Raw genomic sequence first — 17,030 nt, forward strand, 5'->3', positions numbered from 1 at the left:
GTACACCAAATTTGCGATTGCTCATTCTGCGCAATAAGCCCAAAGCCCGTTGCGCCTTAGCTGCAATGTACTCGATATGTGGACTCCAGTTAAGTTTTTCGTTGTATAAAACACCCAAATATTTTAGAGAGTCTACTTGCGGAATAGGTTCCTGTTTATATGCAATAGAGAGTGAAATCATCTTTTCTACTTCCTCTTCTCCTCCTCCTTATCTTCGACGTCTGTTTCTATATTCCTCAAAAAATTAAGTTGAATTCTGGGGTCTTGCGTGCAGAAACGTCGATATATGGTTATGAGGCGCGCCGTATAAAGGGGATGGGGGTGGGGACTGCGGAATAATTTCGACCACCTGAGGTCTTTTAACGTGGAGCTAAACTTAGGATATGGGCGTTGTCGCATTTTGCCTTCACTGAAATGCAGCCGCCGTAATCGTGGGTCTAACCCACTCCATTTAACTCAGGAGCGTAACACCTCAGCCGCCAAGCTACCAAGGCGTGTATTCCTTCAGTCATAGATGCCAAGTAGGCAGCCATTGCGCCTGTCGCGGTGGCTAGTGTCAGTGTGTTTCCTCATATTCCAACCTTTTGTCCTTCGTATATGCGTGTTTAATATGAAATAACTTAACACGCTAGAGAAGACTTGCGGGGAATCCTATCGGTCACAACCGAAGAGTAAATACGACCTCCGCCCGCAATACTGCGGCTTGTTTGTCAATCACCTAAGCAAGAGAGTCCTGCAAACTGGTTTCTGCGCTAATATAAATACAGCGCATGGCGAAAGCTAAAGGTTCGTAGTTCCCACCTAAAATATGGCCCTTGTCTAAACAGCAATGTCAGAATATGTGATAAAATGTACCTGGACGTTCAAATTTTCGGCTTAGAACCAGCGACACCAACATGTGTCTTTATGGATACACCAACTATCTCAAACAGGCGAAAAGTGCTTGACGTCACGGAAATGAGCGAATGCGATTGGGTGGAACGTCTATTCAAATTCTCTCCGGGTGGGGCAGTTATTGCTCTGGTTGGAGCTTGTATTTATGCTTAGGTTGTAACCGAGTATAGAAATACACGTAATGCCCCGCAATGCCCGAAAAGTGTCAAATTCGCCAGCTGGAGCCGTGGCCGCGGCCGGCACGGTGCCGCAGCTAGGCGGGCGCGGCAGCGCCAAATATACATCAGTGAAAACACTGCACTCATTTGCCGTGGAAAAGTATTTCCTGTATTTCATGCGGTTCATAAGAGCAATGTACATGGGCTGAAAATCTGAGGGCAAGGAACTGCTTAGCAGCGCACTTTCCTATAAGCATGGGTCTGGTCACAAACACGAGTGCGTAGGCCAATACATATATGTGTGTGTGTGTGTTTCAACAGGAACAAACAAACACAAAGCGACCGCCATGCACAAACACTTCCTGTTTGTTTCTTCTTGTTCCACAAAAGACAAACAAACTCATAGCTGTAATACCAACAAGAAAATACAGTGCAGTTGAAATAACCCTGTATTTTCTCTCCGTCCTTGTTCGGTCTCTTTGTATTGCCTGTGTTTCCGTTAGAAAGTGAAAACTGGAACGGTCCAACGATTAGTCAACATTTGTCTCCAAAACAGTAACAGGAAAACAAAACATTAATACACTTTCAAAAAATTCTTCGAATAAACATTTTTTTTAAATATAAAAAAGACCAATCTTAGAATAGGATAACCACGATTATTATAGGCATGCGTCGTCATAACAAATATCACTTCACACTCGCGCAAGCTTCAGAACAGCACTCCATTTGAGAACAAACACTCCGTGCCGTCGTAATGTCCATCACAAACGTGCAGCGACAGGGCTAAACAAAGGTGTTTAGAAAGACCTACGTCATTAGATGTGCCTAGATGCAACGATATCACAATGATAGCGTCTGCTGGAATTGCTATGCGCTCTGCTGCAGCATACGTCAGTGCCTGTTTACTCTCAGCTCGCTTCAGCAAACAACCCCAGTTTCAGCCTTTGCAACGATAGAAAGGGCTCGCTAGGTACAACTCGGTCTGTCTCAACCCAGCTACATGCAGGCGATACGATGTACTTTCGCCCTACACTAAAGCTAAAGAATTAGCACTAAACCAGCGTTACATATATTAACATATGTACAGGATAAAAGGAGCGGAAGGACCGCTGAATCAAAGAAAGAAACGGCAAATGACATACTTCTGAATGTAACAGTTTGAACATATGCATGACAACGTAGACACACACAAGAGAAGCATTTTTTTTCTTGCCTTAGCAAACTCAGCAAACGTACCTATAATATGTCCGGACACACATATCAACCCAAGTGCGTGATTTTTCTTTCTGCATATAATATTTCTCGCGCTGCAGAAAATACAGGCCCAACGAAACAAACTCGAGTTACACACAGAACGGAGCAGGGCAAATATCGCGTTGAATACGTCTTGGCGCCTACGCTAACACAGTCTCATAGAAATCACAATTAGGAAACACCCTGTGTTTTTTTTCTTTCTTTTGCGTGACATTTAAGCGCCGTGCAAACTTATAAACCGAAAAATACAGGAACACAAGAAAATTCAAGTTACTAACCTTATTTCCCCCATAGTACCATAGTACCAAAGTCACACAGACGGAACGACACACTAATACGCTATTCCTCTGCCATCGTACATCACGTGGCATAAAAAAAAATGTCCAATCTGGATAATGCACGGACGCCACAATAATCTAATTACTTTCACGAACTGCTAATCACTTGCGTGTAACAGCATTGACGCGTACGTTTAAAAAGAAAGAAACTTCATGGAAAATATTCAGTAAAACACATCGCGTGCCGTGATGTGTAAAGCTGTGAATGACTTCTCCAATTCCTTGTTTTTTGTCTAACCAATAAGACCGACTTTAAGTCTAACCGAAGCAAGTATTCATGCCCGAAAAATGAGATTAACTGCACTCTGAGACAAAGGCGACCTTACGGCTTTTTCTTTTTTTTTTTGCGCCGCCTTGGAACATTTCACGGCCAATCAGGCACAGCAGTGCCCCCCCCCCCCCCCCCCCCCCCTCTGCTGAAAGGCGGAGCCGCGTAGATCTTTCAGAGCAAAACCCACACTACACCGATGGATGTGCAAAGAAGAAAACAACGAAAGACAAGCTTGCAAGTAGGCAAAACGAGAGCGCGGTTTAGGCGCGGGTGGCGCTTTGTGCCAACGACGTTCGACTCCCTCATTCCAAAACACGACCATCACATACACACGCAAGAAAAGTAGTCTCAATTTTAATGACGGTGCCATTCTCTTCATGTCCCTCGTGCCTCCGTGAGCGTAAAAAAAAATTTTAAAAAATCGAGGAAGAGACAAAAGCGAAGGAAGAATGAAAAGAAGGAAAGAAAAGGCAGTGCTCATTTGCTCACAATGGTCATCGTTTCAAACCTACCGAGCGGACAAAAAGGCCCTCGGGCCTCAGAAAGTTTCCAGACATTTCAATAAACCGAGCCCAACAATGGATGTACCGCGCCCCCCTCGTTCGAGCCAGAAGTTGACTTTATTTTTTTTCCTTTTATACTCGATGAACGAAGTGACATTTTCATTCGACTGCAAAGGCAGCGTGAATCTTGAAGCTATACGACCGAAATGAGCCAGGCACGCAGAAAACTCGTTTGCGTAAAGAGAGAGACGGGGTCTTGTCGTTCTGCAGCTGCGCCGGTTGCCACGCTATATACTGATAGAGTCGGCGTGTAACTCCGCTCGAGCGATCCGCCAATTGCGGGAGTAGGACAGCACCGACGGGCGGCGTTAATTATACCGGCGCGATCATTAGGAGACGAGCACTACGTAACAGCGAAAATCCAGGCGGCCTCGCCGCCATAGGTATGCACTGAGCACGGACGAGATGAACAGGACGAAGGCCTCATCTGCAGAGCCAAGAGCAGCAGAATGAGAACAGCTAAGAGACAGAGCGTGAGAGAGGTCATTAAACATCAGCTGGATGCAAATTAGACTCTCGCGCACTGTATTCTACTTTAGCGTAAGTTTTTTTTTTCCAAAACGAAAACGAAAAATCCACAAAGATGGACCAGCGAAATTCCCACAGAAACGAATGGCAAAGCGTTTTCAGTCGTCAGGCTGCGTGACGCGAACCTAAACGAGAGCCGCGAATGTACGGTATAGAATGCACAAGGAACACGACCCCGAAGAATGTGCAGCCAAAGACTCGTACACAGCAAATTACGAATTGTACGCGGCGATGGAGGCATCCGTAAAATCACCTCGAAGCACTCCATGCACTTCTCGCTCCTAGGAACTTCTTTGTCGAAAAGTTTATGCATCTTTTCAAACACAGAAAAAGAAAAATTGTGAGCACACGAAGCAGACGCGTGCGAGAAGGCAAAATTAAGCGAGAACTGTGAGTGCGCTCAGATGCTGCAAACTGACAGAGCCATTAAGAAGCTATTAATATAAAGAAAAAACAAAGCGAGGAGGCCGAAACTCAAGACTATACGCAAAAGCTTCATCCATGTCGCAGACACTCCAACTTCACAGACCATTAACCAATGGAGCCCTGCCTCCCTTCCTCAAGCCATCACGCATTCACCTAAACTATTTGTGGCAATTTTGCATTAGCTAGAATGAACAATCGAAAGGCGACGCAGCCCCGGAAGGTAAGCTTTGAAAAAAAAAAAAAAAGCTGACGCATTGCCTTAAATGAGAAGAGAGGAATTGCTACATGTAAGACTACCATCATCCGATAAGGGTGAACTTGTATCATCGATAGCCAATGCCTCTTCTCACCGTGTGTGAAGGAATCGATCGGAAAACCTATGGAATTCCATGCTGGCACATAGTTATAGTACGTATAGTAAAGAGCTGCCTGATTATGCTATCCTTTAGCATTCTTGATTTATTGTGAAGGTGTAAATAAATAAATAAATAAATAAATAAATAAATAAATAAATAAATAAATAAATAAATAATGACTAGGACGTTTAAGACGTAGATAACTTCAACAGGACAAATTCCCATCGTCTCAGCACTACACTGCAAACGTAGTGGCGTTGCAAGAGCAAGGAGCACTGAATACAGAAACGTTAACAGAGAACACAAGCACGGCACTTAATAAAAGGTGGCCTTAAAAGTGTCTACAGAATTCTAATTACAAACGGCACTCGACAGACAATTCTTGGACATATCAAGTTGGGATGCTCAGTTAGGATAGCGGTGCAGATATTTACCCAGTGCCTGTTTGATCAATGCCAGTGGACGGTGTACCGACATTGATTTAATTCGGTAGAACGCCTAACAGACACCTTTGCCGCGCTTTGGCCATTATAAAAGTGCGAGAGAAATAGTGGCGTCCGTGGCCAGCATAAGCAACGCGACATTTTTTTTTTTATTTGAACACTTACGCTATGGAAAAAAAGCAAATAATGCAACACAGGGCGTATAGCAGTTCACTAATTTCATATTCTATATTCGCCTCGTGTTTCGTACAAAAAAATTTCCTATTGTTACAAGAATTTTACACACGTTTAATTTTTTTAGTACTCTATGCTCAATGAAGAAAAACGATTACCGATTCCATCTAATGATGCACCGGGTCTGTACAGGACGTCATCTCTTAATCGCACTCGATCCGTCATCCCCACGTCAGTATCGTTCAGCTAAGATAGCTCACTTCTATGGTGACTTTTACCGCGTTCTGGCAACCACAAACTAGCCCTAGATGATATGAACATAGAAGTGATCTAAGCTTAAGATAACTTTGTTTCCGCAACACGTTCTTCAAGCAGAATCGAAACAAACCCTAAATACGCGGTAAAGGATAATCTATGCCAGATGTCAGACTAGAAATTAAGTCCTTGTGATACGGTGGTTGCTCAACATGTAGCACAGAGCAAAGCAGAACGAAACTACGAGCGGCCAACTAGCGACGTTTACAGAGAGCACAGAAATCTATCACCGACATTCTACAAGCTGCTAACATCGGTCGTTTGTCGCTGTTTTCGTACCCGGCATTTCGTTCGTCAGTCCAGCCAAAAAAAAAGAAGCAAAAATGAAACACCTCAGCGTCGCCACCTCATCACCTGCTTGAATCATGCTCACGGCGGCTGGCAATAAAGTAAAGAAAAAAACACAAGCAGCTTCAGCAAAACCGGACACGTTAAAGCGCACGTTTGACGTTTTAGTTTTCATTGCTCGAGTCTAACAACGTTCCTTAAGAGCACGAATTGTAGCAGATGTTCGCAGAGGCAAACTGGTTGCCGTTGATAGTGTCGACAGTGTAGCTGCAAAAGGCCATACCACCACAAAAAAACTCGAAACCAACCGATCGACTCACCATAGCAGTATTTTCCCAAGCGTGCGGTGTGACATACTGGAGCCGGATTGCAGTACGAGAGCGTTTATTCTTATTTCAGACCCTTGTCTATAGCGTTAGCAGCCTGCGTTATGACTGCGAATGCCACCTGCTTTGGCCTGCGCACGCTGAGAAGTCGAAGTCTGCTACGGTCGACACACAGAAACGCCCAACAATGCTAAATAGCTTCGAACAAGACGAAAAAAAAAAACAGTGCACTATAACACGCGCCTAACGCGGCTTATGCCCTAAATTTGTATTTTAGCAGCTTCTGAGAATAGAATCGCACCTATTTCACGCTGATATTAACCGATATTGACGGAAACATAAGGACGTTATCTGTACACACGCCAAGCAAAACAGCCCTCGTCATCTTTAGCACCATTCTCGCAGCATCGAGAGAAAATGACTAAGCGATACAGAAACCCTGACCTTTTTTTTGTTGTTGGCGGTGTTTTCTCGCGCAAACATTCCAGCATGCGCTACAAGCACCCTAAAAAGACACACCGAAAGACAAACAGGTTAAACTACAGCGATGCGGTACACGTTGGAAGGGCTCGATTATCGAAGGTATTTCGATACGCAACTAAAGGAAAATCTGAGGCGAAGTTTGGAAAGTGCGCACTTAAAGGGAATCTTCAGTGAACTACTTATACCGAAGCCGAGAAAAACACGAACGATACGAGTTTCAAGCGCGTCAACGTCTTATTAAGGCGGCGTCGATCGGCTGCAAGTCGGTTAATCGTGGTAACGCACGCATCGCATAGCGCAGCGACGCGGAAGCGATTTGAGAAGAGACTCTTCCGGAATCGTCAGTTTTTCCGAGACTCGCCATCGTGAAGGCGCGACCGCAAAGTTCCACGCGTCGCTTAACCGTCAATCGTAAAATAGTAATCACTTTTCTTTAGGTGCTTCGGCGTCTCATCTCGCCGAAACTAAGTGCTTAGCGCCAAGAGGTTCCAAGATGACAAAGGAACGAATCATACCTTGGTGTAGAAGCTAAATAGGAAAGCTGAATTTTTTTTTAATGGGGGGGGGGGGGGGGGAGAATAGAGTTTTACGACGAGTATAATGTTTTCGTGAAGACCCTCTCTATCGCTCGGGGATCGGTTGTTTGCAGTAGTACGCGACGAAAATGCATGCCACACAGTAAGTACTGGGAGTCTGTGGTTGAGCTATCGGCAGGGAGGGTCGGACGACGTACATGCGAAGCGATTGGGCCGAATAGTTGCACGAATGCTTTGCAAGCCTGAATAAGTTCGTCTGGCAAAGGAGCGGGGACGAGGCGCTCAGATATGCTACGTTACGATGAGTCTGCATTTCAACAACGAACGCATTGTAAAAGGTACAAGACGAGGCTATACATGGGAAATGCGCTGCTTTACGGAGTGACGGTCAAGAAAATACTAGCTCACAGTGGGATTAAGTAAAAAGGAAGAAAGGTTAACAGAACCACGACGCACTACTTGATACAGAAGAGCATTTTACGAAGCTTTCGACGGCAACGTTAGCGTTTGCTCTGTGCTTTATGCTCTAGCTCTGTGCTCCCAGAGTGGTCCCGATGGCGCCCAGAATTGAGCCTTTCCTTTTCACACTTCCCCGCTAAGCGGGAAACGACGAAAAAACCTACGCTGTCCGCAGGCAGATGTAGACTGCCGTTTCGTCAGAGAATGTAGACGAGGATTGTGAGTCGGTACTTTTTTTTCATGGATTGTTCAGCTTTACGTTCGTATTTATTCCTGCCTATAAAATCGTGCGTGTAGCCCCGACGAGTTGTAGCAATAATGTAACTGGCCACGCGCAAGTGCTAAATGTGGTGTACAAGAAGTGTTGGAGCCGAAAAATAATACGATACACTTTCAGTCAGTCGCGTGGTTCGAATCTTATAAGGTACACTTTGTTTTCAAATCAACGTTCCACTGGAGCAGACGCTTTACCCGCTTCGAATCGCGGCCATGTGAGTGACTGTATCGGCGATATCAACCACACGTCTGTTGTCTCGTGTACTTGTGGGATTGTGTATCTGCGCTCTCCCTTTATTTACACCCTCTCCCCAGCGTACAGTAGTAATTTTTACCGGTTTTTCGAAACTGGTTAACCTTCCTGCCGTTCCTCTCTTCTGTTTCCTCCCTACATGCCAGGATGGTATCTGGGCATTGGATTGGTGGTAAATAGCGCAAGGGAACGGGGGAACAGAAAGGAAGACGAACACAGGCGCAAGTTTTCTTTCTGTTGTCCCGTTCCGTTGCGCTCTTTACGACAAATATAGCGTCAAAATACCAACTAGCACAGCATTCGACTCTCTTACAAGGACGGTATCGCGTGCCATCTCCAACATGGTACCAAACAAGTACGCCTCGCAGGCCGAATTCCAGTACCATACAGTTTTCAAGCAGAGAGCACAATGTACAGCTATGGTTGGAACGCGTAATTTGGAATCAGACAAACAATTTACCGTCTATCGCACCCAAAGAGCATTATGACGGAACATCTAGGAAATTACACTGTTCTCGAAAAACGCGCCTCCCTCGTTTCCCGTTTGCACTCGACAAACGTATTCAGGCTGTGCACCCGACGTCAGAGAAAGAAAGCAATAAAGAATGACGTGATAAAGAGGAGGTCTCCAGTGTGAAGAAGGGAACACCTTTCTTTTGTTTTGTTTTAAACAGGTCAAAAGTGAGTGCGCGCGTGATCGCAACGGCGGCGGTGTATCGAGTCATCTGTACAACAGGTGGTCAAAAAAAAGCGTGCGCATGCACCTTCAAAAAAAGAAAAAAAAAGCCATCGCACTTGAAGCACAAGGTGCCCAACGGCGTCGGCGCACAAGGTTGGCAACGACTACATCAAACAAAACACCCCGCTGACAAAGGGGGGAGCGATAAAAGTTCAGCGAGAAAGTGGTAGCCACCACGTGGCCCCACTCCCCACAGAAAGGACAACGACACCGTGCAACGATGTGGCATACAAAGTCGGCAGGTAGATATCGTTTTCGGGTGCAATCCTGCGGATCATACAGAGGCGCGCGAAAAACCCGTCCCCTCCGCAACGTAGGTTATGAGTATTTGCGGAGTAGAAGGCTGAATTAATACGGGCAACCTCTCGGTGCAGGTCGATCTGGCAACGGGAGCTGGTTTGACCGCGAATGCGGAAAGTATACGTGGTGCTGTGTGTCGTGTATGTTGTAATATATTTACAGCTCTCTCTCGAGTCTCCTCTCCGCGGAGAAGAAGAAATAAATTAAAGGGTTTTCTCGTGCAGCACGAGGGAGGGGAGCATGGAAGTAGAGAGGTTCCGTGGTTATTTGATTGGCTTTTGTTGTTTGACGCGTCGCCTGCGGCTACGCAACGGCCGCTTCCCCAGCCCGCAACGCACGTGTGTGTGTTTGTGCGCGCGCACCAACCGCGCGGTTGGGTCTGGTCGTCAAAGAGTGTTTATAGATCATCATCTCTCCGGCTAGCAGCTTTACACTGTCACTTCAACAGCCAGTCAGTCAGTCATTAAGGGTACATACCCGCTTCGAGCGGCGCAGAAATAACAGATGTTTTTTTTTTGTTCTGTCTGTCATTGGTCCACTGTTGTCGAAAACGCCGGTCCTAGCCCCGTGAAAAAGCGTTCGCGCTACGCGGAATATGTGATGATGGTGATGGCACAAAGAAAAGAAAGCGTGAAAGATCGCAGGAAAAATTAAGAAAGAAAGAAGCATCACGAACACATAACGGTCGAGTGATACTGAAAGGGTCAAGCAGTGAAGATTCATCATAGGAACTGGGAGAGCAAGCGCGCACGCCAATGACGTCAGCGATTTGTGCCATTCATCGTTCACCTTGAAACAGCGCCCGATGTGAAGAAATGCAAAGGTTATTTCGGTCATCGCTCTAGTCTAAGTACACACAAGTGTTACCGTCGGTGGCTGCTACGTGGACCATGTGAGGGCACCTGAGGTATCTTTTTTTTTTTTTTTTCAAATGATTGTCAGATATGAAATCGGGGCAGTGCGCAATGAGTCGTCGCCCATGACAGAAATACATTGGTGCGGAAAGAACGGAAATTTTGCCCCTTGGTTGTGCGCGTGCCAAGTGTAATTTCCTGAGTAATACAGACAGTCATGGTAATGATAGATTAGCGATATCATCTACGGAGCTGGTTGGCACGAGTTGTATAGAACGGGAGGAAGAAGACGCTCCGATAACCACGAAAATAGAAGTTCACTTAATAAAGTTTTCTTCGCTTAAAATGTGCGGGACACCTGTCTTAACCCAGCACGCTGTAAGGTGCAGCCGATGCTTTCTAAAAAAATAGCTTCGAGCTTTGACAAAGTGAACGGCTCCGTAATACTTTTACCCTGACTGAGAGCGCTCGTTCGCGAGGCATGCGAGAATTGAATGGCTGTCTCTTTGTACAGTAACCTACGTGGTGGTGGAAGCCATCGATGGCAGCTTCAATGGTGTCACGTGGCAGAAAAGCTGAACGTCACAGGGTGCGCAGGAGATCGGCAGGACGCAGCTTGCTAGAAGGATCACACGACCAGCTGCTCAGCGCGGTCTAATTTTGCGCTGATTTACGTATGTTAGCCGGTGCCACACTTTGAATATGAGTCGTAACGTAAAATAAGCACTTATTCAAGTTGTTCACCGCGGCAGCCACGTCCTCGTCACATTGGGACATTGATGTTTTTTTTTTAATGTTAAAATGTAAAAGACAAAGTCCAGATTAGCAAATGTTAAGTAAAGCTTCACGGTGACTCGCGAAAATGTTTAATATTTTGGCGCTACTGCGAAGCTGGCTAATATTATCTGTCCTTCCAGCATGCTGTATCGCTGCTCATTTACAGAATCAACACGTGGACGCAAAATTGATAGGACAAGTGCAGAATCAAGATGAAGGAGACTCTGGAAAAGGCAGAAAAAGGCAAGAGCTACTAAAGAATGAGTAAACAAAAAATAGGAGCGTGGAGTCCAGAAATGAAAAAGGCGTTCAGTATATGGGCGGGATGTGGGAGTAGTTAAGCTCGAACGTGGGAGGCTGGACCAGCATGGACTGACTGGCTGTGAGGTTGTGTCAAGGAGCGTAAAGAGATAGCGCTTGCACAATCTTCGGATCCTGCTTGGAGCCCTCGCGGAACTCCTCCAACGTCAGCCGGTTGTCGTGGTTCTGCAACACAATGAATTAACGAGATCATGTCAGGGAGATGCCAACAACTAGCAATGAAAGAGAAAGGCGCTCGAGCGCTTTTCCATTAACAATATTCTTTGTTATTTCTTACCGGGAAAGGTTCGGGATTCGATACTCATATTATGAGGATGAAATAACCGCTGCCGCACAATATCCTCGCGCTTAGTGCGAAGCGGCCGTTACAAATCATTTCTGTAGAGGACGCTTGCAATCCATCGGAATCACATAAACTGCTGATAACATCCATGTACTGGTTTGACCTAAACGACATGCCTAAATGTAAGGAATATTTTTATTTCATATATGCTGGTACTTGCGTATCAGCCTAATCCGTCGTCGCGAAAATCTTCTCGCTACATCCTCTATTACGTTTATTTTAATAATAAATTACTATAGCCTCGAACGTTTACGTCATTGCATATGAGAGGCGCAATGAGGGCTCATTTTAAAGAATTTCGTGAAGTGCACCTTACAGCAAAAAGAAAAAAGAAAGGTTTCAAGATTGAGTCATGAATGTTTTATGAAAGATCTAGCCGCAACAGGCATACTGGCACCATAAGCTATCCCGTCTATATCAAGCGTTCTCCCCCCCCCCTCCCCTTACAGATTAGCTGTGGTAGGTAGCCACATTCTGCTTCGTCAAATAGTGGCAATTTTATATACGTATAGTTCCGTATTGAATCGAAACAGACATATGAAGAATTATAAATTGTGTTATCTTTCAATATTATATTGAGGGCGCACATTGCAATTTGCATAATAAATGCCGTCAGTTCACGTGCAAGAATTAACTTAAAGAAAGCCTCGAGGATGGCATCAGTTTCGAGATGTATACTTTCAAATGCGCCAAGAAATTCATTTGACTTGCAGGTAATTATGTCTCGCGCTGTTTAAAACGCCATTCCTTCAAACAAGTGGGAAGAACGACATAAAATTTTGTGACAAGATCGAAGCGCTTATCGAAAAAACTGGCGCTGGTTACAAGATTCCTTACAAGTGAACGTTCCTTAGGAACTCATTGTCTCGATTTCATCGATTGCAACATATATTCCGAGGTGATCGGCTAAAAATGTCAATGCAGATCTGCCAGTCAACGATCTACTATGGCTTCTCATGGGATAATATCCGCCTCCTCGTGAAGCCTACCTCAGGCAGTAAAAAACCGCTATCTGCGGTAATCAATTCTTAAAAAAAATTCCCTTAACGACTAAATAAAATAAGGAAAGTTTAGTTAATGAGTTCGTCCTCCTTTTTCAGCAGCTTTAATGTATTTTTTGCCCATTTATACAATAACAATAGCGCTGCCTCTTTTCTCCTAAAGCCCTGTGAGGTGCGACCCTCCGTGGTGCTTTTGCTGACGCAGTTTTCAAAGTATTCAGCACGCAGATTAACATTTGAAAGATTGAGCGCAATTTCATCCACTCTGAAGACTACAACTTCCACCTTCGCGAGTAAATTGTCGTTCGTGACACTTCTCTGTGATGCAAGTCAACACGCAGCTATATTAACCTAATCTAATCCCAATCGTCCTTACAACATTGTAAGAAGTTCTGTTCGCCAGAAGTGCATACGTTCTTATAAGCTAATCCTGTGTGCCTTTTTTTTTTCCGCGGGATTACGAGTGCATAGAATTATACAAATCTGCTCTCGCCTAGCCTCCTGTAAGTTCTGGCTGGACCACCGAGGCCCACACCAGGCTTCTGGAATGCACTTTCGGAACTGCTTCGAAATATTTCTAATCACGCGCCGGAAAACTCCCGAAAATTTCACCTTCTAGAAGGATGGCCCACTTCCGTTAAAGACGTCGTACCACCCGATTAGTCGTATTACCAGGTAATATCATCGTAACGGTGGTTCGATATTTCTTTACGCACTGCTAAGTATGTTTATGAGACCCGGGAGTTAGAAAGCTGATCGTTTCGCATTACAGGAGTGATTAGTGGTGTTGTTGTAATTACCTCATCAGCGTTCTATAAGGCCAAATTTTCCCTAGTCGAAACTATCGCTAATATACATCTTTTTTTATATCTACACGGTGGTTGCAAAATTAACCTCCATTGTCACGTTCGTAGGAGCATAATGATGCTTAGTAAAGGGGAGACGATATTTTAAATCGCGGGATGAAGAAGCGAGCCATGGGAGCGGGCTAGTTGGTATTTCAAATATAAAAAGTTCAGCGCAAAACGTACACAGCCAGACAAGGAAACGACGAGGACGAGCGCAGTCCTTGTCGCTGGTCCTTGCTGCTTAATTGTCCTTGTCGTTTGTGCTTGTCCTTGTCGCTACTTTGTCTTCTCTGTACGTTTCGCGGTGAACATTTTAAATATGGGATACGGAAGCCATAGTTTGCGAACACGTAATACTGCATTATGCCGGAAAAAAAAAAAGAAGAAGGCTCACTTTGTCCAGTTGATCGAATATCTTGTCAACTCTTTCCTGGGGGGATTCCTCTTGTTCGGACTCTTTCGTCTGGTTTCCCTGCGCATAGAGAAAATGTCGCGCACGCACGAGAAATAAATTTGATAACAGAGCGAGCAACGCGAAATTGAACAACAAAGCATCCCAGGTTCATTGTGCTCCAACGACAAAAATGTAAGGAAGCTCCGTTTGTAGTTAAGACAAAGGTTGCAACTCTTTTACGATCTCCTATTCCCTTCTCCCATGTGCGGGGTAGCAAATTGAAAAAAAGAAAAGCCTAGTTAAGGTTCCTGTTTTTCATTAAACCTCTGTCTCTCTGAAAGTTGCAATACATTTAGTACTGTTCAACAGCAATGAGATGATACCTTTTGATCGTGGGGACAGAAACAACAAAATGACGCTGCTCGAAAGAGGTGAAAGCATGTAAGTAGAATTTAGGTCTTTCAGAAAGAAAAGCAAGCAAACAATTGACAGAATAGTAGACCGAGCTACCAACGCAACCCCGAAAGGAAATACAACGCCCTGAGTTAAAAAAAAAAAGAAAAGGATTGCTGAAGGGAAGCGCTGCTTAGATACAGAACTACGTAGAAAACTGGCCACTGCCACTGTACAGGGCGTAAACGACAAGCTGATTAGAAGGACAGATGATCTCACAACGATTCTTGTGACTACATTCAAATGGAGTAACAGTAACAAAAACACATATTTTTGGTCTTAAACGCACTTTTTATGTGTAAGCCGACTTATATCGTGCAACATTTAACATCTTTGTAAGAATTATCGTTCAGTAGTGTTTTCGAATCTATTTTACTCTAAACCACTGTTTCACAAGATTTACGAGCGATTCTTTATGATGGGTTGCGTCAGGTCACTGAGGAAACAACCGACCAACCAGCGGCGGGGTCCACTCCGTTGGTTTCCCGACAATGCGTGGCGCAATAACATTCCGCATAACTTATTGCGAAGGTGCGCTCAACCCGTTGCGTTTGTTTTGAAAACTGCTGGCTTTGAAACCTGCTGACGACACCCTTTAAAGCTGGCCATATGAGTGACCGAGGAACCAAGCACGATCACTAAGAAATATTGACACAAAAAGGCTCGCTATGATGTTTTACTGTACGCTGCTGGGGCTGTACGGGCCAAAACCACGATATGACTATATGACACGCCATAGCGGACGAATCCGGATTAATTTATACCACCTGGGGTTCTTTAACGTGCACCTAAATCTAAGCATGCGGGCGTTCTTTGTATTTCGCCTCCAACGAAATGCGGCCGCCGTGGCCGAGAACCCAACCCTCGACCTCGAGCTTAGCAACTCGACACTTTACGTGCTAAGCTGCCCCTGTGGATGTTGGACTGTACAGCTTAACGCACTTTATATTGAATACGACGAGCGAACAGCAGGCCATTCAGAACAGTTGCCAAGCGTAAAATCACAGAATCCGCCAGCAATGTCACTTTTCGCGGTGTATTCCTTGTTTTCCAGTGGGTGCCTTTGCACGAATTGGAAATGAAGAGGCTGATTGCCTCGCTTTCACTCTCTCTCACAACGAGTGTGACTGCCCTGAAACGTCGTGCATGCCTGACAACGCTCGTCTGTTGATCCGTCGGTACCTCTTCAAGCAGCACCCAGACCAGTGCGCAGCAAACGGATCGTTTTCCTCCCAATGCTCATTGTCATGGATTGCCTAGTCGTGCAACAGCAGCTCTTATTGAAGTTAACGGTTGGTTCTGTTCTGGTGCGTGAAGGCTTATACCAGGGGTCTCAAACTCGCCTAAGCCAGCGGGCCGCAGTCACAAAATTATCTCCCACAAGGGCCGAGACAGTGAGGAATATCAAAGCTGGTGGGGGGGAGGGGGGGAGGTGTAATTTGAACAAAATGTCAGCTAACGTTGCCTTTTGAACATACGGCCTTTTCAATACCTCAAGTACGGGTCTCTGAAGGGAATTTGACAGAAACATATCGGCACTGATATGTCTTCAACTGTTCCACGGTTGTGTCTTAACACATAGTGACCGCACCGGGTGCCTCACGAAAAAAATGACGCTTCACACAATTCACGTCTGTTCAGCTCAATAAAATATTAAATTACTTAAGGAAATAAAAGAAAAATATGGGACGAAGACAGTCATGTGCGGGCCGAGGGCCGCGTGTTTGAGACCCCTGGCTTATACCATCATCAAGTATGTGTGGACAGTCCCTCGCGGCGTCTCGTGGCTTCTCTGGGACGATTGACGTCTTACAGTGCCTCGCACTCGTTACGCAGAATGCAGTGCTAACTAACGGTTGTACACTGACTGGACTCAGGTGCGCGACCCACGACGATTTTCTTTTTTCCGGCAGCTTATGCTGCTCGACGCTACTTGGCTCATTGTAGCCTGCTTACTGTTCTGCAGGAAACTGATTTGTTTTCCCGTTGGTAGAGTTTATTTTTCCCGTTCGTGTTCGTACATTACCTTTTTTTTCTGTCTTTCTGGTCATTTGTTTATTTCTATCTTCCTATCTTCATCTCATATTCGTATTCTCTTCTTTCGAAAGAGTAGACGTGCGTTGTACCCCTCTCCTTAAAACTTGTCAACCTGCTGCCTCCCTATTTCTTCTTTGTCCTTTGTATACCGTGTTTGCACAACAACAACAACAACAACAAATAATAATAATAATAATAATAATAATAATAATAATAATAATAATAATAATAATAATAATAATAATAATAATAATAATAATAATTCATGTATGTAGCATGACCAGGAACAACCCTATGATCTTATTGCAGGCGTACGTAAACAGAAAAGAATATTTAAAGAAAATCAAGTGACAGTCTACACGAGAAAGTACCAACAGAAATTTAGAAAAAATGCATCGACACAACGCAAGTGATATAGAAGGACAATCATGATAAACACATTTTCAACAATACAAAGCACTAGGTAAGCTGAAAAGACAAAAGGAAGAGAAAAGGACTTGCACAATGTGTGAAAGTATGTTAAGACACAGCAAAGCTCGGAAAAGAAAGAAATGCCTATGAGTTATGGAAAATACCGAGATGAAGAAAATAAGCATTATAAAGACTATATTGTGCTGACAGT

At 44.7% G+C, this 17,030-nt stretch overlaps 1 protein-coding gene across 1 annotated transcript in view; it reads right to left on the reverse strand.

The window, feature by feature from the left end:
* Positions 1-1,198: 1,198 nt before the first annotated feature.
* The window catches only part of LOC119379584 (frequenin-1), a 281,957-nt gene continuing 266,125 nt past the window's right edge, over positions 1,199-17,030 (reverse strand). The window contains exons 7-8 of the mRNA XM_037648888.2: positions 13,919-13,996; positions 1,199-11,497 (exon numbers count right to left, since the gene is read on the reverse strand). Of these exons, the coding sequence (XP_037504816.1) occupies positions 11,405-11,497; positions 13,919-13,996 (171 nt within the window). The 3' untranslated portion in view covers positions 1,199-11,404. The remainder of the gene's footprint in view (positions 11,498-13,918; positions 13,997-17,030) is intronic.

This window comes from Rhipicephalus sanguineus, chromosome 1 (genome assembly GCF_013339695.2).
Source record: "Rhipicephalus sanguineus isolate Rsan-2018 chromosome 1, BIME_Rsan_1.4, whole genome shotgun sequence".
NCBI lineage: Eukaryota > Metazoa > Arthropoda > Arachnida > Ixodida > Ixodidae > Rhipicephalus > Rhipicephalus sanguineus.